The 21,618-nt window shown below is 43.6% G+C and overlaps 1 protein-coding gene across 1 annotated transcript in view; it reads left to right on the top strand.

Moving 5' to 3' along the window:
- LOC138515847 (sialic acid synthase-like) overlaps positions 1-13,346 on the top strand; it is a 38,937-nt gene extending 25,591 nt beyond the window's left edge. Inside the window, exons 5-6 of the mRNA XM_069630593.1 lie at positions 663-929; positions 10,234-13,346. Of these exons, the coding sequence (XP_069486694.1) occupies positions 663-929; positions 10,234-10,416 (450 nt within the window). The 3' untranslated portion in view covers positions 10,417-13,346. The remainder of the gene's footprint in view (positions 1-662; positions 930-10,233) is intronic.
- Positions 13,347-21,618: the final 8,272 nt, after the last annotated feature.

Below are 21,618 nucleotides of genomic sequence, written 5' to 3'. Positions count from 1 at the left end.
GTCAGCAGGCATGCACACTTCCATGCATGCTGCCGCTGCAAGCTAATTTGTTTGCAAAGTGCAAAAAATGCATGGGAGTCTGGGTAGAACAAGGTTCCCGTGCATGTTTACGCTTCATACATAGTGCAAAAAATCTGAAATGCCTCAACTCCAGATCCACCTCTTCAAGGAGTCTCTCCTCCTAAACACCTAGTTGGCCATCACGTCGCCCCTCACACCATCTAACTCACTAGACGTCGCCTGCCCCTCTCCTACCCGCCACCTGGTACAGCTGTATTCCTCCTCTGTCCCCCTCTGTATCCTACCGCTCGCTGTATATCTGTTCTGTTGTTACCACTGAAAAGCACTCTGTTGTGCACCTGTTCGGTTGTTAACTCTGTAAAGAGCTCGGTTATGTATCTGTATTGGTGTATACCTCTGTAAAGCTCACCGGTGCATCTCAAAGCCAGCTACGCGCTCAATAACTACCATAATAATAATAACCATGAACGTGCATGGTAGGAAGCATTTTCATTGATTCCTATGAAATCTGTCATCGTTAGCAGTGCAAAAAGTTCATTTTGATATTTTTTTTCAATGTAAAACCCAACACGTTATCAAACAAACGTGACATCAAATGTTTACACAATCCGGCAAATATGCATTTTTGTTTTCTTTTTCAGACATTCCAAGAAGCCTTTCCTGACATTCCCATTGGCTACTCTGGCCACGAGGGTGGTATTGCCATTTCCATTGCAGCCGTCGCCATGGGGGCCAAGGTGGTAGAACGCCACGTGACATTGGACAAGAGTTGGAAAGGCAGCGACCACCTGGCTTCTCTGGAGCCCAGCGAGTTGGCCGAGCTTGTGAGATCAATCCGCTTGGTGGAGATGGCGATGGGATCCCCAGTTAAACAGTTCCTGCCATGTGAGAAAGGCTGCTATGACAAGGTATTTCCCCCCCCTGCACTTACATTCAGAAAGAAACATTTAAAACAAGTATATCGGAAAGCCTTGTAGAGATTCCGTGGTTGACGGAGAGGATCAAGAAAGTATATTTTTTATCACTAGAAACTGTTTAGTATTATCCTGGCTATTGCCTGTTGAGCCAAACAGATGTGCTGTAGGAAAGGAAACACTTTAGTGTTAGGATGTATGTGTATAGGGGATTGAGTACGTGCACCGCGACAGCATTTGTTCAATCCTTTCGGTAAGGGAGGAGGTGGAGTGTTGGCACAGCTGTGGGATTAGGACATTACTCAAGAATTAAGAAGTGAGGTTCTCACAAATTGATTTCATAATACAAATAAAACCTGGGATTAGAGTGGACTGGGTAAAAGAATGGGAGCTTTTGGGAAAAAAAGTAATACAAGCAATTCTGGCTTGCGTGTGGACCATAGTACCCCAGTCTATCTCTCAGATCCTGGGGATCAAAAAAGTCATTGGGCCTCATTACGACCCAGGCGGTAAGTTACCGCCTGGGCCGTGACTTTACCACCATGGCGTAAACTACGTTTACGCCATGGTGGTTGGCGGACTTACCGCCCCATTCCGAGGTCGGCGGGGCGGTAAGTCCCCAATCCCCATTTACCCTTCCCCATTCCCATTTTTGCCCCATAGGGCATGATGGGAGTGGGGAAGGCGTTAATTACGCCACCGTAAATTACGGTGGCGTAATTAACTCCATGGTCCCTTAGCGCCATGGATTTTAACACCTGCTAAAAGCAGGTGTTAAAAGCGCCATGGCGCTAAGGGACCTCGTAATTGGCGGTAAGGGGTCGGCGCAGCTAACGCTGGCGTTAACCCCTTACCGCCAGGGTCGTAATGAGGCCCATTGGCAGACAATGAGGTTTCAACTGTCCCCTAACCATTTTTCTTGGTTGATCCTGGTCAGTTTTGTGGTCAATGTAGCCAGACCGCTGATGATGTTGCCGTAGCCAGGCTGCTGAGTGATCTTCCTCACTTGCCGGGCTCATGCAGCCTGAGTTTGCTTTCGGGCATGCTACCCTCGGGTCATCTAACATCTTTTCTCAATCAGCCCATAACAAATGTATTGAACAGGTGCTTACCGTGCAGAAACCCCTCACTCCCCTTCTCAACATATTTCACTGCTTTACTTTTCCCTCTAGTTCCTACTGCCTCTTCCTCCTCAATGCCTCAGCATCATTGGAACCTGCTTCACCTCTCCTCTTAACATCTCCTCTTTTTCTCTGTGTGATCCTAGTTTCTCACCACTTTGGATTCTTTCAACTCTATGTTTAGTTCTTGCTTCTGTCTTTGCCACTTGCTTTTTTGGAACCGTCTCAGAGATGGCCCCCTACGTGCTAGCTCCTTTAGTTCCTCACTGTCTATACAGGTCTTCTGCAGCCCGTTCTATACTTTTGTACGCGCAAGCGTGTTCACCACCTCCCCCCTTCTCTCCTGCTTTGTTGCTAACCACATGAACCCTGCTCTTTCTTTTCTGCTCTATTCCCCTTTTCTCTCGTTCTCCACTGTTCTCTCATCCTTGCTACGCTTTCCTTCTTTGTTGCTCTCGTCGCCTACACCTGCCAGCACTGCCTGCCTCCCAATACCAGCCGCACCAAGCTGAACTTCCATGTATCTTTTATTGGGCCAGAAAGCTGCCACCTTGGTCTGCACAACTCTACTTTGAGCCTGCTGTGCTGCACGGTCCACTGGGATCAGCTTACACAATTCAAATTCAAGTTGCCATCTGCACCTTGTTGTGCTGCACTGGCCGCAGAGGTTCGCAGGGCAATCCATCAAAAGGGATGTCCACTATTTTGACCGTCATGCCGTATCGGAAACCGCCACAGCACAGCAAATTGTCCATGCACCAGCACCTACCTGTGCTGCGTCTACCAAACTTCAAGGATGGTCTTCCCGATTCCTTGCCTGCTACCAGGGGGAGGTTACTTGTTCTCTCTTACATGAAACCATTCAATAATATTGGATAGTTGCACATAGCGGTATGCCGTGGCTTGCACGTCGTACTTCCACCAGTCTTTTCCCTGATGGATCAATATGCTGAATTTTTCAGTCAAACACACAGCGCAGTAACACAGTTCTAGGTTTTTCTGACAACAGACATTTTGAATTCTTTAACTTAGGCTTCCCACTGAAAACTGTCGAATAGGGTATCTCGCTTGCACTGGACAAATGTGTTACTGGTGGGATCTCTGGGTTCCAACGGTGTAGCTGTGGTAGACTCCTTGCACAGGTCACACAGCAGGCACCCTAAATCAGCTTCAGAGGACTAACCACTCTCGGGCCCTTTGGGTGAGCTCCCCAAGCAACGTTGTGGCCTCCCCTCTGTTTTCATGACACAGAGACAGTGGAGAGTCTGCTGCTTGTGACTGCCAAGACAACTTGGTAACCGACGGATGGTACTGACTGGTCAGGATGAAGCAGGAAGCAGGGCAGGCATAGGGCAGATGAGACCTCACGATGACTCAGAAGTCAGGCAGGCCAGCTGGAGAAGGGAAATACGAGCAGGAGGGAAGGACATCCCAGACCTACCAGCAGACCAGGAGAAGGACCCAGGACCGAAGGAAATGAAAATGTAAGGAAAGAGCACTAGACCAGGCATGTCCCAAGGACAAAGGGAAGGTTAGGAAATGGAGAGGAAAAGCTGTACAGTGCACAACACCTAGCGATGCAAAGACCATTAAGGCACACCGTCATCTACACCTGATATGGCTTTTATAGCCAGAGGCAGTGCTTTAAGTGGCCAAGGGCTGGGCCCCAGCAGTCTCCAGAAAATGGGTCTGAGCCAGGGCTCCACGGTCGCACCATGCCACGGTGAGACACATTACCCTGCCTTAGCCGCAACAGGAGATGCACCCGCCATTTTCAAGTCAGGCAAGCTGTGACTGACAGAAGTGCCAGCCAACCACAGCATTGCTCAAACTGGAAGTTGCAGTTTTAGCAATGCTGTGGCTGGCTGGCACTTCTGTCAGCCACTGTAACTGCCTACTGAGGCGTCTTTGACCCTAAGCGAATGTGCTGTCTCTGTGATCTTATCTGAGCGTATTACAGAGCCCCCAGGATCACCAAGAGTCAAAGATGCCTACATTTATATGTTTGTTTGTGTACCTTACTATGGTTTGTGTTCAGGCCACGCACAACATGGAAGCCACGCACCTACATGAGGCCCACCTCAATTTCTTACCTCACTTAAAGCACTGGCCAGAGGAGCCCAGTTATGAGTCGGAGCACGGGAAGTATTGCCTTAAAAAGCAAGGACACTCAGACATGCTCCTCGTAGATGAGGGACTGCGCTTCCTCCCCAGCACAGACACACAAAGATGGCAGCGCCTGGACAAGGCGCTGGACCGCTCCCCCAAAAGACTGAAGCCTTTACTGGTCTTCCCTGGTCAGTAGCACGTGGAAGGAGCCGCCAGCTCCGGTACAGATGCTAGAAGCCAGCAGGTATGTGAGGTGCCTGTGGATGCGTAACAGATTAGAGATGACCGGGGGGCCCTCCTTACTCAACCAGCGAGGTGCCATGGTTTCCTCTGCCTCACTCGTAACCTGGAATGGCATTAGATATGTTCACAGGGGGACAGTTAGAGTAAGCATCGTTTTTTGCGAAACGAGAATTCCAAAGTCTGAGCTCTGAATATCCTCACTAAAAATCATAAAATCGGGTTAATGCCTTAGACCAGGTCAACTGATTGTTACGTAACTCAATGAAAGGAACATTATTCAAATATGCAGTTCCATGTCTTTGAAGCACTGCAATTGCTGTGCTTCACTCGCCATGTGGGTCCCTATTGTCGGATAACCTTCCGTGTCATTTTTGCCTGCGGCTCAAAATGTGTGAAACTGTACCCCTTGAAACACCCCCAACCCCCAGCCCACTCACCCCCTCGCATCTCATTTTAAAGGGGTGGATGTCCCCCTCTTCACCCCCCATTGAGACCCCCCGCAACACCCTCAACCATCTCACAGCTTTGCGTCATGTGGGTCTTCTGGATGCCCTGTCCCAACTTGCTCCCGATCCAGGCCAGCACCTTTGCCACCCCGAGCACACACCCTCCCACACCAGGCATGGGCCATGGCCACGCTGACATTAGCAGCGTGGTGAGGACCCACACTGCCATCTTGGCATGGGTAACACTTGCACAGGTAACGTCAGCACGATGAAGACATGCCACCAAAGATGTGTTTTAATTGCTCGAACCAATGGTCAAAACTAGAGTTTAGAGTACGGGCACTGCTACTGATATCCTAAAGATATCCTCATCACCTTGGAGCTTGTGGGATAGGATTTACACAACCGTGCCAGGTCTTTCTGAGTACACACTATTTACAGTACATCATACAATGATTTTCCATTACTTTCCACAAAACGTTTTCATCTTTCACTCTGAATTCCATTGGCAGCCAAATAAGTATGACTATGGGGGCTTGTAGTGACCAAGCATCTGGTAGGATGAGCTGTGTGTGTGTGTGTGTGTATGAGTGAAGTGGAGCTTGGAATGTGGTGAGGGGCCTGGAACCTAGTGTTCACTGGGTTCCAAGGGATGACGGCAAAGGGAGGCAGAGAGAGAGAGCCAAAGGGAGTAGAAGCCAGTTACTTGCTCTCCTTACATTCCTACCTGCATCTTTAACAATAATGCAAGTTTATCCTTTATACATATCTGGCTCTGGAGTGGTTCCTGTGTCCTGCCTGAAGTTAATGGAACTCCAAGATACTACATTTTGGCGACAAGGTATCCTTGAACAACTCAGAGGAAGGGGAGAGTGAAGGAGAGCGAAGAAAGATGAAGTCCTGAACAAAGAGAGATGAAATCCTGATGGGTGTCCAGTCAATTGGTCGAAAAAAAACTGGTCGACTGCAATTTGGTCGACGCAATTTGGTCAAAAACCAAATGGTCAAATTTTTTTTTTTATTTATATATTTATTTTTCGGGTTTTCGTTTTGTAAAAAAAGGGGTTTTTAGAGAAAAAAGGGGGTTGGGGGGGGACCCCCCCAAAAAAATAAAAAAAAAGGGTTAAAATAAAAAAAAAAAATTCGACCATTTGGTTTTCGACCAAATTGGTTCGACCATTTGTCTGGTTGACCAATTTTTTTCGACCAAATGTCTGGTAACCATCCTGATGCCATATACCAGCAGTTGAAGAGCCAGACATGAGAAGCTGGTGAAACTATTGATGGAGTTGTGTAGCCATCAAGTAAGATTGCAGTGGCATCAGTGAGAATCAAGGCCCATTCTTGGGGCATGAGTAATCCTGACCCTGGCACAAGGAGAGGGCTGGGGAGGCAGAGCAGCATAAAGAAGAAGCACACCCGGGAAAGTATGTACTGGCAGTGGTTATGGTGCCCTAGTGCGAGTTGCTGCTGTAACAAGCGCCTTTACGTTTTACAGAAGGCGGGGGATTGTGGGACACAAAGTCCAATCCCGGGATCCTGCATCGAAAAAAAATAAAAATTGAGACGCAGACCCTGCTGTGTGAGTAGGGGCCTGGGAGTGAGTCAGGCCTGGGAGTTGTCCTCGAGGCTGTTGGGTAGCGCGCACTCTGCACAGACTCTGCGTTCCAGCCAGGCCATTGGGCTGGAACGCATATGATGAGCCAGACTCCATGATCCCGGTCTCCGAACACGGAGGAGGAGGACGGCATTAGATGAAAGGCCCTTGCAGCGTGCTTTGCCGTGATGACACACACACCTAGGAGTTGAAGTTTGTTCCGATCCCTGGAACGCAGTGTTTATTTTTTTTCTCAAATCGCACTGGTGAGTCTTGGTAATGACAAAAGGGAAGCAGCTTCTCAAATGGCGCTGTATATTCATCACGGTCCTTGTAAGAAATGAAGGAGAAGTTTCCGCCTCACAAATGATGACACGTGGTTTTTGGATGCGATGGCACCGGTTTGGTACTGAAATGGAAGTTACGCGTACAGCGTTTTTAATGAACATGTGGTAAATGTAACAGAAAGGGCGGCGCCGACCGACTGATTTATAATGATTGAATGCCGGCATCCGTGAGCAGTTCATGTCGGTGGGGCGGTATTGAGTTAAAGGGGAAACATAGTCAATGCAGAGTTGACTCAATTTCAAACAGTAGAAGTTCATGCGGCAGCGTTAAGAAAGCTTTAAGAAAAGCATATTTATGTTGAAGTGCCGTTTTATTGGAATCATTTATGATAGGAGGCTAACAAGCATTTGAATTGACACAGATGTGAGAACATGGGGGGAGGTTCTCAATGCAACCCTGAATTATGCATTTATGTGTAGTTAGGTAATGAAGGCTGCTCGGTACGTTATGGGTTTGTTCCTATGCTGAATTATTATAGTTATGAGTTTGGAATTTGAGCAACTAGGATGACATTTTGCAACTAGGATGGAATGTGTATGTGATTCTTAGTGTGTACTTTAACGTGCGTGAACATGAGTTTCCCCTGAAAATCGGTCTTGATGGAATTGATTGATTGATTTATTTATAGAGCGCTTTACACCGAGTGCGTAGCACATGAGTTATTGAAAAGGGAAATGATTATATTACCAATGGTTTTTAATTCTGAGGAACACATGCACAGCATGGTGAAATGATTTTGCACAGAATACTTCTAAAATTATGTTTCTTTAATGATGAGACAGAGGAAAACCTGCACAGTAGTGTGAAATTATGTTTTGCCTAGAATGTTTCCTAAATGATGAATCGAGTAATGCATTTCTTAAATGATGTTTTCCTAAATGAGGGAATTGATGAGTACTAGGGGGATGTTTAGATATGAACCTAATTGGTGCACACTTTCAGAATTGTGCTTCATCACCACCATTTCTGTTAGTGTTTGTACATCCATAATGTATTGTACTAGTTATTTTTATGTAAAGGTGATGTGTATCTACCAGCACACTTCCCTTCTTAGCATTGTGAAACAGTGGCTCTCACATACACGATGATGTCAGAATTAGCTGATTGTGCTGAAATTGGCCAGTCTTGATGTCCTAACTAGCAGAATACAAAATTAGTCTGCACACACAATTATGCTTATTGTTTATTATTATATATTTTGTCATGCTGGCTACTTTGCCACAATGCAACCGTTCTACATTGGATATAAACTAGATCTCGTTTTACTCCAGGATCACCTTTAATTTATTTTGGGTGACATTGTGCAGTGTGTACTCCTCCCACAGTTCAAAGTAAGAAGGGAGAGTTGCTCCTCATTGTTTTCCTACTATCCACTTCTTAACACGGGACAATTTGCATGTAGTTCATGTGATTGATAGCTCTGACATCTTCTTTATCCCACTGAGAGAGAAGTCCACTTCTCCAGCAATCCCTGTGTATACAAATGCATGCCAACACATATGCCTGTGTATAAGAATAAAGCTTTGTGTGCCTTTGGTGGGGGACTGTAATGCCATCTTCTTTGCCACTTACAGTGAGTGTACTAACTTCCCCTTTGCACTAGGTGATCAATTGACCATTTGCATCAACATAGTCATTTATCCCCATTTGTTTTGTAATCGGTCTGTATTCATGCAGGGTCTTCCAAATTGTTGGTCCTGACGAAGGCATTTCTATAAACCTTTACACTGAAACATGATTCAACATCGTCCCTATTCGAAAAAAGCACACTTTTCTTCCCCAGTGTGGGACCCTACAAGGAATAATAACCAATACTTCTGGACATCGTAATTGATCTAATATGCAACATGAATTCTGTGATCCCATTTGACGAAAGCACCTTTTTCCCTGTGTGGGGCACCACCAGTAAAATAATTAATACTTGTGGATACCGCATTTAACCGTACACATAAATGTCGAGTGATTTAAGACATTTTACGCTTTAATATAATATTTTCTCCTGCTTGGCGGTGGTCATTTCTTGACAAATTATGTCGGGAGGATTGCTCAGGGGCTACGTGTTTGTCTTGGAAGCAACAACACAAAGCATAGGTTTAGAAACTGATCCCCGGTGTTAAGCGCTCTATAAATGAACAAGTATAATTATAACTTGCAACCTGGTACCAAATGAAGTTACCATCGTTATTGATAAATTGTTATGTAAAGTGCTGTTTTTTTCTAATTTAATGTTTGATTGACGTTGTGCATTTGTTTTCCTTTTGCTTGCACATTAGTACTGTTATATATTCTCTTCACGGTTTGGTGTTTGTTTGGCCAACCTTGTATTTATGTTTCCTACATGCTTCAATTGTTCATTGTATTAGTATCGCACTTTACAACAATGCACTGAAAGACAATGCACTTTACATTTTTAAAAAAAGACATTAACTATCAGCTCACTATATCATGATTGATTGCCTTAAGCTCCACATATGTTGTGACCAAAACAAAGCTAATGCATTCTTGGAAAAAATGATTCCCAATGGGGTCAATATTTTTGTATTAGTTGAAAGAAGTCCCTTGAAATGAACAAACCATGTTACTCTGCAAAGGTGTTGTACAGGCACGGCAGCTAAACAATAACAGAAGTTTGAATGTGGATGTCACACCGGAGGCTAGATTATCTACCGCGTGCACCATTGCTAAACAAATGAACAATTGCACTTACCACCAGTTTTGCTGCTTGTGCCATTCTGACAAAAATAGGTCAATCAGATCTGCTTTTACAATATTTACGGAGTGCCATGCAAATACAAAAATGTTGCCTAAAGGATTCCTCTTTGACTTAAAAAAGTGGGGAAACATTGTATTTTGTTCTGTAGTGCATAAGCAGAAAACAATGAGAAATCTGCTTATGTGCTGTGTGTTCTCGCTTTGGTTCACAGTGCTGTGTTGCTAGGGCCTAGAGAGCACACGCCATGTTTGCCTGATTCACTAGCACACTGACGGAACAAACAGGCAGCACCATACCACTGCATGGCGGCCATTTTAGGTCATCTAGATTGGGGCAGAAGCTTTTTGCACCATTCATATTTCACAAGCAGCACAACAGGGCTCGGCACATTGTCACTTGTTTTTATGAACGGTACAAGTGTTAGGGTATCTGGTCTCAGATTTCTGCAAGGGATGCCAGAATTATGGCACTGACAACAAGGCACCCACTTACAATCAGCTGGGAACCTGCCATGTAGTTGCGAGGAGATATATGTGTCCTTTTCCTAAGTATTGTGGGGAATATCAGTGTGCCATAATTGAAGTTGTTATATTCAGGTTGTATTATGAATCATGTTAGTGGTCAATATCAATTGATCCGATTCACGTAGATGTAAAATGATCCACGCCATTTAATTACAACATGCACACTAAACCTTTTTTTTCTGTTTCCTGTTTTACAGCTTGGAAAGTCTGTTGTGGCAAAAGTGCATATCCCGGCGGGCACAGTACTGTCGCTCGACATGCTGACCGTGAAAGTGGCGGAACCACACGGATTTCTCCCAGAGGAGATTTTCAAGCTTGAGGGCAAAACTGTCACAAAGGAGATCCAAGTGGATGAAACTCTCACAGAAGATGCGGTTTAGGGTTCCAGCACATAAAGCAATGGTTTTAGAAAACGATTGCATGAACTCTGTCAACTTTTCCTCATGCCCTGCACTGTGCCACCGTCAAGCACACTGCATTGAAGTGAACTATTGCACAACTTAGAGAACGGGTTTGAAGGGCCTCTTCTTTCACTGTAAACTGGCTGATCAGACACTGTGATTATACTTTTCTGACTGTGAATGGATGAGTGGGTTGGTCGATGAATGCGTTGGCTTGCAACGAGTATGTGAGCGGATGGGTTGTTTATTGAAGGAATGATGACTGAGTGAACGAGTGAATGAGTAATTGAGAGTATTTTTGCTTGCCAAATTGACACAATGGGAGGAATAATGTGGTTGTGTGGGCTTTCAAAAGTTTGCAAATGTTTCAGGACACTGCCTCTTGGTCTGCCAGAGTCCTTGTTCCCTTGCTTACATTCTAGCCAGATGGCATCCACTGGGAGTTTACCAACCAGGACTATAGAAAGTGTGATCCAATATAATTGTTAGCATTCTTTAATGTACTCAAGAATACAGATTGCACTTTTATGAATTGACAGTCAATGTTGTGGCTCCTCTGCCACGCTCTCTTTCTCTATCAGCGAGGCTGATCGAGAAAGATCACGTGGGCTCATTCCAATTGGGTAATCTGGTGAACATGACACTGATTTTTTCCAGGCAAGGTGTAGTTTATCGCAGACTTTACACTGCATAAAAACTATGGTTTACACATTTTCCAGAAATTATAAACCATAGATTTACAACTGTTTACGATATTGTTGCAAACGTGTTGTTTACACAACATTCCATCTACAAAATGTTTATGCAGATATAAAAAATAAGGAAACCTCATGTACACTATATTTTGTATCTTCGTAAACCATAGTAAAGGTGGGGTTTAAAATGTTTTTGAAGATTTTGTAAACCACAAAAAACATTATTTAAAACACTAGTAAAGTAATTGTTTTTCCACACAATTTGAGTGAACATTGTTTGCAAAAATCTGTAAACCTTATAAATGTCATCTTCACATTTTTAGCGTGTTTGAAAAAATCAAATCTGTTTCTTAAAAGGTTTGTCAGGGTTCTGAAAACTATAACTACATTTCCATACTAGAAGGGATAGTGGATGCATGGATCTGATTTAAAACAACTGTGATGCCCATTTGACTTTTCAAATCTCTCCAGAACTTGTGGAGAATTGGACAGCTACACCACATGTGTTTCCACTTGCCTATTGTAGGGCAGCCTCGCCAACATTTATCATTAGTAGAAAGGTACATTGTGTGGAGTCTCTCAGGGGTGTAGTGCCATTGTAGTATGACTTTTTTCCACATTTCTCTCATCTGTATAGAGAGTGCTAACAATCGCCCAAAACCTGCCCACAATATATGACTGGCTTCAAAATGTATGGAGATTTGTCTCTCTAGAATGGATGACTTACAAACTTCAAGGAATGCCAGATGCCTTTCGGAAAGACTGGGGCAACATTCTATCCTATCTACAAAGTGACTATATGCTCCAATGGTGCCCACAGATCATCAGAATCCTTGACATACTGTAAAGCGATCCACACCCCGTCAGAAGAACCAGACCACGCCACCCAAAGGGGGAGGGACAAGGTAGTTGGGGGGTGAAAGGTTATTATTGTTAATGTTAATATATGTATATATAACTGAACAAACCATAAAACATGTGTTTTAAAAAAACTGCAATGCATTCAGCAGGTTAGTGTGTGGGTGAAGAATGTGGTATATCGTGAGTATAGTGGTAAGCGAGTGGGAAGGGTATTGCATCAGTATATATTTGCTACAGAAGCATACCAGTTCCCTTTTTGTGAATGTGTACTAAATGCTATTTGAACACTTGGCTAGAATACTCTGTTGAAATAACTTCTATAATGAAACCTGCTAACCAAGCTGGTGAAAGCATCAGCTATCATTAAAGGCCTCTCTGCAATTAAAGTTCCATGGAAACAGGTGGACCACAAGGATTATCTGCACATTGATCCTAGCAGTGGCATGTCACTGTCAGGAGCTATCCATGCTCCCCTACTGAAGGATCAATATGGCTACTTACATGGAAATTGATAGCTCTGTTGAGAAAATGCATTCTGTCATTACAATGTGTAGATACATCTTGTATTTTGGGTAAATATTTACTATATTCAGATCATCAATACCCTAAATGCTGGTTAAATACAGCTATAAACATTCTTTCTGATGCGGACATCTCTTTAGATACTTTAATCCACAATCCGACGCAAGCTAAAATTAAACTGTATCGGCAAGATTGGATATATATTTTGGAAAAATGTTCCCACTCTAAAGACTGGAACATTGCCCAGTTTGGCCACAAAAAATGTAGAGTTGCAGAATCTTATATCTTAAAATATCCATCTCAATAATTAGAGATGACTATATTCGTTTTCGTCTAAATTTGTGGCATACAAAGGATATTTTATTTAGGCGAAAACTAATAGATGCCAGTGAGAACATCTGTCGATTTTGTAAGGACCTTGATACCACAGAAACGTTGAAACATGTCATCGCCTACTGTCCTGCATTATATGCTATACGTCGTAAATACTATTTCCATTGCTTTAAAGCGCAAATGATAACCGATATGGAAGAATTATGGCTACTGATTTTTGGTGCAAAGAGAATGTCAATTAGATTAGCAACAACAGGTTTTTAAAATTAATTATACCCAAAGTAATTGTGAATGCTTTTATGAGGGGAAGGTGATGGAAAATAAATGCTGCTATTATGTTTTATATACATTGGATGCCAGTCGTAAAATGTTGAAAAGTTGTTATATACTGATGAATTGAATTGTAATATGTTTATATGTTTTTATTCATTTTTGTAATTATTGAAAGGTTGTTTCATACAGCCAAACAATAAATAAAAATAATAATATGGCTACTTACATTGGTGATTCATTTCAAGTGAGAGGGGCCACACTCCATTAGTCAAGATAACTGTTTGGCTGCTCCAAGGCAATGGGTTCTTCAGTTTTGGCTTGGATTCAAAACTGGTACCAATAGGCAGGCACTCACAGCAAGGCATGTTTTGAGAGAATACTCAATCATATTTTTGAATAATGGAACGGTGACATTAGGCAGAGAGTACATATATTTGATAACATGTTAAAGGCAGGTATGTTAATGTATTGTGGAATGCAGGTACACAAAGTCACAATACTTCAGGTGTAAGCATGTGTGGCATCTTTAAATTTAGGGTCAATTGTGAGGCGAAATCCAGTTCATATGATCCCAGTTTCTGTAAAATCACTAGCTGCTGTGCTGGTCTCTTCTGCAGCATGCCCTCTTCAGCAGTCGCACAAACATTTGAAGACATACACATCCAAAAGGCATGCCAAACCCTGCATGTCCTATGGCCTCCCGACATCTAATCCCTTCTCCCCTGCATACAGAAATACTAAGCCCTTGGTCATGTGATTATTATCACCCCTTGCACACCAACATGTGCAGGTTTGTCCTGTGCCCCTATCCCCATCCCTCAACAAACCTGTTTGGCTTGTCCTGTCCCTCATACACCAATTATATGACTTCACAATCCTGTATGCCTGGTGGCACTGGAAAGTGTTAGGCAAAGTTTGAATGCAGTACCCTCTGGGAACACTACAAGAAACTATGACTATAGCTGTAGGCATCACCTTTGGTATAAACTTGTACTACACAGTTTTGGTAGTTTGTTGAACAGCCAGGCTTATCTCAAGAGGGGAAATGTGAGCAGTATTGGAGTTACACAAAGTTTCACAGTTACATGTATTCAAATACACTCTTACACGCAAGGTTTCTTGCATAAACAAATATTAATGTATTTATCAGTCAGTTATAAAGCCTTCTTTAGAAGGGAGCAATAACAGTAACACACAAATACACTTCAATACTGTACACTCTGCGTTTCTGAATCAGACAAGACACTTTTGGGATGGCCCACAGACACAACCTACACACACAGGTGACTTCAGTAACAAGGGTGCAGGGGACATTAATATATTACTGTTGGCATTCAGAACACTCTCACAAAGTTAGTAAAAGGCAAAGGTTATTAGAACACAAGAAATTACAAATCGTCATAAGCAGGGCAAATACTTTCAGATAGCAATTAGAAGAGTCATTCAATTCAATAGGCGGAGTTGGTGAGGAGAGTTGAGTCTGCTGGAGTCTCTCTCCACTGTCTACTACAGCGTGTGGGAGGGCTTAAAAACCCTGCACCAGAGCGGAGCGGTGAGCGGAGTTGGTGAGGAGAGTTGAGTCTGCTGGAGTCCGCGGGAGCCCGCGAGGGCAGAGGCAGAGGTAAACGTAATATGGAGGCCCAGAAATATGAGAGACCATCGTTACAGCAAGGACGAAAAAATAGTAAAAACGAAAAACCGGACGAGGTGGGAGTGGTTTCGGACACTGACAACACTGACAACAATAAACGGCGTCTAAGGAGTGTGAAATCGCCAGCCACTCGGCTGAAATTAAAGACGCTTCTCAACGAAGAAACCACCCACGAAGGGAAAAAAGAGCTATATACGCCGAGGTCTCGTCTCAACAGTCCGAATAACGAGCTCAGAGAGGTGGGCACGACGTCTACTTTGTGCGTCCATGAACCAAAGGAGAAGGACGCACAAGTAACAATAGAACCAGTAACAACAGAACCACAAGGCCCAGAAATAAATCTAAGTGGCGAAAGGAAACAAGACCTACCGGGATCTGAGGTGGCCAGCGCCCTGCACACCGCACCGAAGGCGAGTGGGTTTCCGGAAACGGCAGTCGGAGGGCAGCCGCTGACGGACCCTCAGCAGGAGCGCTGTGACGCCGAGGACCGGAGGGAACGAAGGGAGAAGAAATCATCGGAAAAGACAACAAACCACGGAGCAGGACATCCAGCCCTGCCTGCCTCACCTGACTCGGTGCGGGCTAGGAGGAGGAGCCCCACGCGGATGGAGAACACGGCGAGGAGTGGTCTAGAGAAGCGCCGTGAGAAAGTTAGAGACCAAATAGACAGCCCAAATGAAAACACCAAAGGGACACAGTTAGCGGAACTGGCAAAGAGCCAGGCTAACAAGCTGACCGCCACGCAAGAAAGGGAAAGAGTGGAGGTGGACAGTTTACCACAAGAATACGAAGAAGGAAGAAGGCTAGACTGGCCAAAAGAGAAGGTTCCCAAAACAGTCGTACAAGCAAATGTACACAGGGAACCAGAGTTTGCTGATACTGAAGAGGAACTAGGCATAAGTGAGAACGAAATAGAAGAAGAGATAAAACAAAGGGAAGAAAATCGGACGCAAGTGGCAAGTAGCAAATTCATCAGCAACGAGGGGAAAGCAAGTAGCACGGAGGAAAGTTGGAACGAAAGTGAAACGGGGACGTCAGACTCAGATTCTGAAATAGAACAAGAAAAAAAAGCGTTAGAAGTAAAACAGAAAAAAAGGATACCTACCAATAAACCAACAACGCAAAGAAAAAATCAAGAAAAGATAAACGAAATGAAAACAACAAAGAATAATAAAGAAAGAGGCTGTGAACAGCTAGGAATTACGAAAACGGCATTAGAAAACCCAAAAAAAAAAACGCAAAAAACAAAAAAAAAAATGAGGGAACGCAAAAAGGACCACCGCCAGTATCCTTGTCAGGAACATTGAAAGCATTTTTCTTTAACCAGCAGAAACGAAAATTAGAATCGGAAAACGATCTATCGGACGCAGAACTGCTGGAAGCGGTTGAGATAAATTCAGGAGGAGATAGTCAACAGACCCCCGGGGTCTCACCGGGACCAGAAGGATCGCCAGCTATAGGCCTGCAGCAGCTCTTGCAAGAAAAAAGGAACGCGGCGAAAGCAATCCGGCGACAAATAGAAGAAAGAGAGGAAAGACGGAAGCAAAGCGCTTTAAAAGAACATCAGGAGGAGCAGCCTGAAGGAGGGGGAAATACCTCAAGACCTGAAGATGACAACCAACGACAGGCCCTGGCCCGGGAGAGGGTGTCCCAACCTAAAGACCAACGACAAAACGTGGATGGCCCAGATGGGGCAAAAGCACACCCGAATTCAGACCAGTTACTTCGTACCCCGGAGAAAGTAAGAGAACTGCATGGAGAGACCCAACAAAGAGAAACACAGAAAGAAAAACCTAAGTGCATAAGGTTGGAGGAAAAAGCACACAGACCCAGGTTAAGCGATAGCCTATTCACAGAAATAATGGCTATGCCAGGGAAAATAGCCAGCACTCCAAAATCGCCGAAAAATAGAAGAATAAGTGAATTAGGCACGCCGACACAAAAGGAGTCCCCAAGCAAAAAACCAGATCTACTAACAATCATGTCTGCAATAACGATAGCATTGGCGCCATACTGCAAACTATACGAAACAATAAAAGAAGGAATACAAGACAACACATCAATTCTGGCTTCAATGTCCACAAAAATCACGCATATAGAAGGATACATCACAGCTGTAGAAGAAAGAACTGACACCTACAAGAAGGGGTGGGAAAAAGAGCTGGAGGACTTAAAGAAACAAATTGAGTGTCTAAAAAGAGGGACAGAGGAGGAGAACAAGAAAACCAAAAAATCGGAGCGGGAAAGTCAAAATGCAGCATTAACAGAGAGACATAAAGGAGACAATGAGATAAAGGTAGTGATGGAGAAAAGGCCTAAACCCCCGCAAACATACCCAATTAAATCAAGACTCCATAATCATCCCCAGAATAAAGTCCCAGTGATATTGAAACTAAAGAAAACTGACAGGACTGACAAAGACCTGACGACAGAGAAGGCGGAGCAGCAGGAAGCAGAAAAACTAAAAGGAAAAAAAAAGGAAGAGGAAATCAGAGAGGAAAGTTTCGAAAAAAGCCAGAAAGAAAGGAAAAGAGACAAAACGAGAAGTCCACCCCTGTCGGTCGAAGATTTTATGAGCGACACAAACCTGATGAATTTGTCTCAGCATTGGGAGACCGCCTCCGACAACTCAGTGATGGAGGTGAACACAGATCAGCAAATACAAAAGCGAAAAGAACCGGAGAAAGAAATAGAAATGAGACAAAATATGAAACCCCAAACACCAAAAAGAAGCAGAGAGGCAAGTGAGACCCAAAAGGGAAGAGTAACAGAAATACAAAAAAAGAACAGAGAAGAAGAACGAAAGCCCTCGAAAGATCAAAGAATAAGTGAGTGGTCATCAAAGCACGGAAAACAGGAGATAAAAAGCCCAGAGAAAAACAGAAGAACTGGTACGTCGAAACCGGAAAGACAGGAACGTATATTCAAACTTGAGCAATTAGATATAAAAAGTGGATACATGATCCTAAATAGGAAGACGATCTTGAAATTAATGAGCAGAATGAACGCGCTGAAAATGATAAAAACAGAAGATATCACGTTAGTAGAGCCTTACCATAGAGGAAAGATCGCCAAGGCATACATTCACGTGAAAGAACCAATCCGGCAAGAAACGGAAGCAAACGCAGCTACTGAAATGCTCCAAAATGGGTTTGGGCTGACAGAAATTAAAAGAGAAATACAAAAAGAAAAGAAAAACACTAAGTACGATGAAAAAGAAAGAAGATCGTACCAGTTCACTTCACGGACAGAAGAGCGGTATCGATCTAATAGACTAGGAAAACAGAGAGAAGAAAGAGGTATCGATTGGCAAGTGAAGTATGGACGAACGGAAGAGAGAAAAGAGTACCGAAGATCCCATAAGGACGAAAAACAAAACACGCAATCAAGGAAGGAGCACCAGGACACGGGAGCAGAATATCAGAACCTACACAGGAGAGTGGAACCAAGGCGCGTTCAGAGCTATTTTAGCCCAGAGAGAACTGGCCGCCACAGTGGAAACGAGAGAGCAAAGAAATCACCTCCGAGACAAACAAAAGATACGTCAACGAACACGGGCCCGCTAGCATGGCTAAAAGCAGCCTTAATGGGTAAAACAGAAAATTAGCAATTAACACGGTCACCAGCACCTACGTGGGATGAACAAAGAAGGGGTGACCAAAAAGAAACCAAGAAATGTTTCATCCTGGGGTCATGGAACACAAGAGGATACACGCATTTAACCAGACCGGGCGACGTGGACTTAGGCGCACTAGACATCATATGCCTACAAGAAACTTGGCTACAAGAAAAACCCGGCCTAGACGGCTATGTAGTGGAAATAGCACCTGCATGCAAGGGATTGTTAGGCCGACCATCCTCAGGCCTGCTGACAGCAACGAAAATGGGAGTAGGCCTGGCAACACCGAAAAAATTACACGAATCATATGAGATGTTAGTAATACTGACTTCATGGACCAACGAAGGAAAATCAATTAGCAAGAGGATTGGCAACCAAATCATCATAATAAACACGTATTGGAACCCCCAAAAGATGACAAACAAAACGTACTGCGCAAAAATGGCAGAGGTGATAGACGAAATCAAAATAGAGCACACGAATGCGGACATCATCATATGTGGCGACTTAAACGCCGATTGCAGAGAGGGGAACAAAGAAATAAAGTTGGCAAAGTGTCAAGACTCAACCCGCGAGAGGGGTGTTGCATGGGAGACCCTGATTAAACCAAGAAATCTTCATAACATCGCAGCTCTATTTCCGAAACAAAAGAACATTCCAACTTGGGAGAGTTTGAATGCAAAAGCTACCCTAGATTACATCTTTGTGTCAACAGAATTTATACCCAGAATTGAAGAATACAAAGTTCAAAGAACCACATACAGTGATCACAATCTGCTAATATGCAAATGGACAGGATCACAAACTGAAAATCACGTGTATAAATACAATCTCGAAATAAACAACCAACAATCTAGAGTCTGTCTAACAGAAGAAGAGGTAAAAACGATAACAGCAAGTTATAGACTCTCTGAGGAGGCTCAAGAAAAAGCCCCACAAATTCGACCGAACTACATACCGTTGCTAATACCATACAAAAAACCAGCGAGGAGTCAACAGAAGAAAACATCAAACACATTACACACATATGACAAACTGGTGGTGGAAAGACGAAAAGTGGTGAGGAGGTTAAGGAAAATTGCAACAAAAAGACAACAGCAGGAAGACTGGGAAAACTGGCAGATGGAGGCTAAGAAATATAACCATTGGCTAAAGCAACATAGACTATGGATGTACCAACAAGATGCGGAAAAAATGTTGAAAAGTCTTGGTTCAAAGAAAACAAGCGATTTCTGGAGAATAATCAAAGAAACAAATAGATCGAAGCCTCCAGAACTGATAAACCAAGTCCCTGAGTCAAACTGGAAATCATACCTAATGGCACAATTTGAGCGACCAAAAACGCAAACAACCAAAGGATTACTAGACACGACAGCCACTTGGGTGAACGTGGCTAACATCACAGACATTGAAAAAATCATCAAAAACCTAAAAACATCAAGGGCCCCCGGACCGGACGGGTTGTCTAATATCGACCTAAAGCAATCTGCGAAGGCATGGGCAGTGCTAATCAGCAACATTTTCTCACATTGCGCCCAGACAAAAATGGTGCCGGAAACTTGGCTAAATGCCATAATTGTGCCAGTGTATAAAAAAGGCGACAGAGAAGACCCAGAAAGCTACAGGCCCATAGCACTGTTAGACATTGTGGGCAAAATTTACGCAACCCAGTTGTTAATCCACTTTGGGACATGGGCAAAGACTGCACCCTGCTTCGATATCTTTCAGACAGGATTCCAGAAGAAGGGAGGCACGGCAATAAACATACTGATCCTTCAGATCTTGAAAGCGAAAGTAAAAGAAGGTGCCCCAAAAATCTACCTGGCATTCGTAGACTTATCAAAAGCCTTTGATAAAATTGATCGTGAAAAATTATGGCTGAAACTGAGCAAGTGGGAATGCCCAACATCGGTCCTGGCACCAATAAAAGCGCTTCATGAAAACACAAAAATCAGAGTAAAACTGAATAAGCAAGGCACCTTGTCGGAAGAGATCGAAATCCAGAGAGGTGTAAAGCAGGGCTGCCCACTAGCTCCAGCCCTGTTTATCGCTTTCTTGGGGGACTACCAGATCGAAGAAAAAAAAATAAGAGCTTTCCCACCAAAAATAGGAAAGGAAATCATACCACGATTATGGTACGCAGACGACGCCATCATTATTGACCAAACACCAATTGGGCTACAACGAAAACTAAACAACCTGGCAAATTACATGTCAACAAACCATCTGGAAATTAACACAACAAAAACTAAAGTGATGATCTTCGAAAAAACCGCAAACAAAAATACAAAGCAGACAACCTGGCACTTGGAAAACGCCAAACTGGAAGTAGTTGACAAAATCAAATACCTAGGGGTAACCTTAGACGGATCAGCAGGTGACAACGCAATACAAGATCAGTTATGGGACAAAGTCAAAAGACTTACGGCACAAATGAGACTGGTGGACAAAAAATTTGGGAAATTTTCCATTATTCCGGCAATAAAATTTTATAAGGCAAAGGTTGTGCCGTCTATCATCTATGGTATGGAAGCCGCGCTCAACTTACCGAACCCAATATGGCAAAAATTGGAAGGACAGGTGTGGAAGGCAGTACTAGGCCTACCGAAATCAACCTCCATGCCCGCAATTAGAAGGGAGTTGGGCCTGGTCTCGTTAGCTACATCAGTCAAGCAAAGCAAGCTGAGACTTTATAGAAAAATCATAATGGCCGATTCATTGCCAATATGCGCGGTGATAGCAGAAGAATTGAAAACGGGCACTTGTAAAGCGCTCAACAATTGGGCAACAACAATACAAGAAACACTAAACGAAATATCATGCACAGAAGAAGATCTAAAAAAAAACCCAGACCGAGTAAAGATAAAAATCGAACTCATGGATTGGATCCACACTGTAGACACAGCGAGAGCAAATAAGCTACTCACCCACCTTCCACCGACGTTCAACAGGGTGAAAGAGCCACTGAACTACTGCAAAAAGTTCCCGAACAAAAAGATGAGGAGCACATTCTTGAAGGCAAGACTAAACCTGCTGATGACACATCAAATCCTAGCCATTAGATCATCAAAAATGGATAAAAGTTGCCGCCTATGCAAAAATAAAGAAGAAGTGGAAACATTGCGACATCTAGTCCTAAGATGCCCAAAAACCAGCATAATTAGAGACAGATATATACAATCATGTCTGCAAGGGGCGACGACGCTAGATGAAGAGGCGGTCTGGAA

Source organism: Ambystoma mexicanum, chromosome 6q, assembly GCF_040938575.1.
Source record: "Ambystoma mexicanum isolate Mex_15411 chromosome 6q, UKY_AmexF1_1, whole genome shotgun sequence".
NCBI classification, from domain to species: Eukaryota; Metazoa; Chordata; class Amphibia; order Caudata; family Ambystomatidae; genus Ambystoma; species Ambystoma mexicanum.
This window is presented reverse-complemented; position numbering and strand designations above follow the sequence as displayed.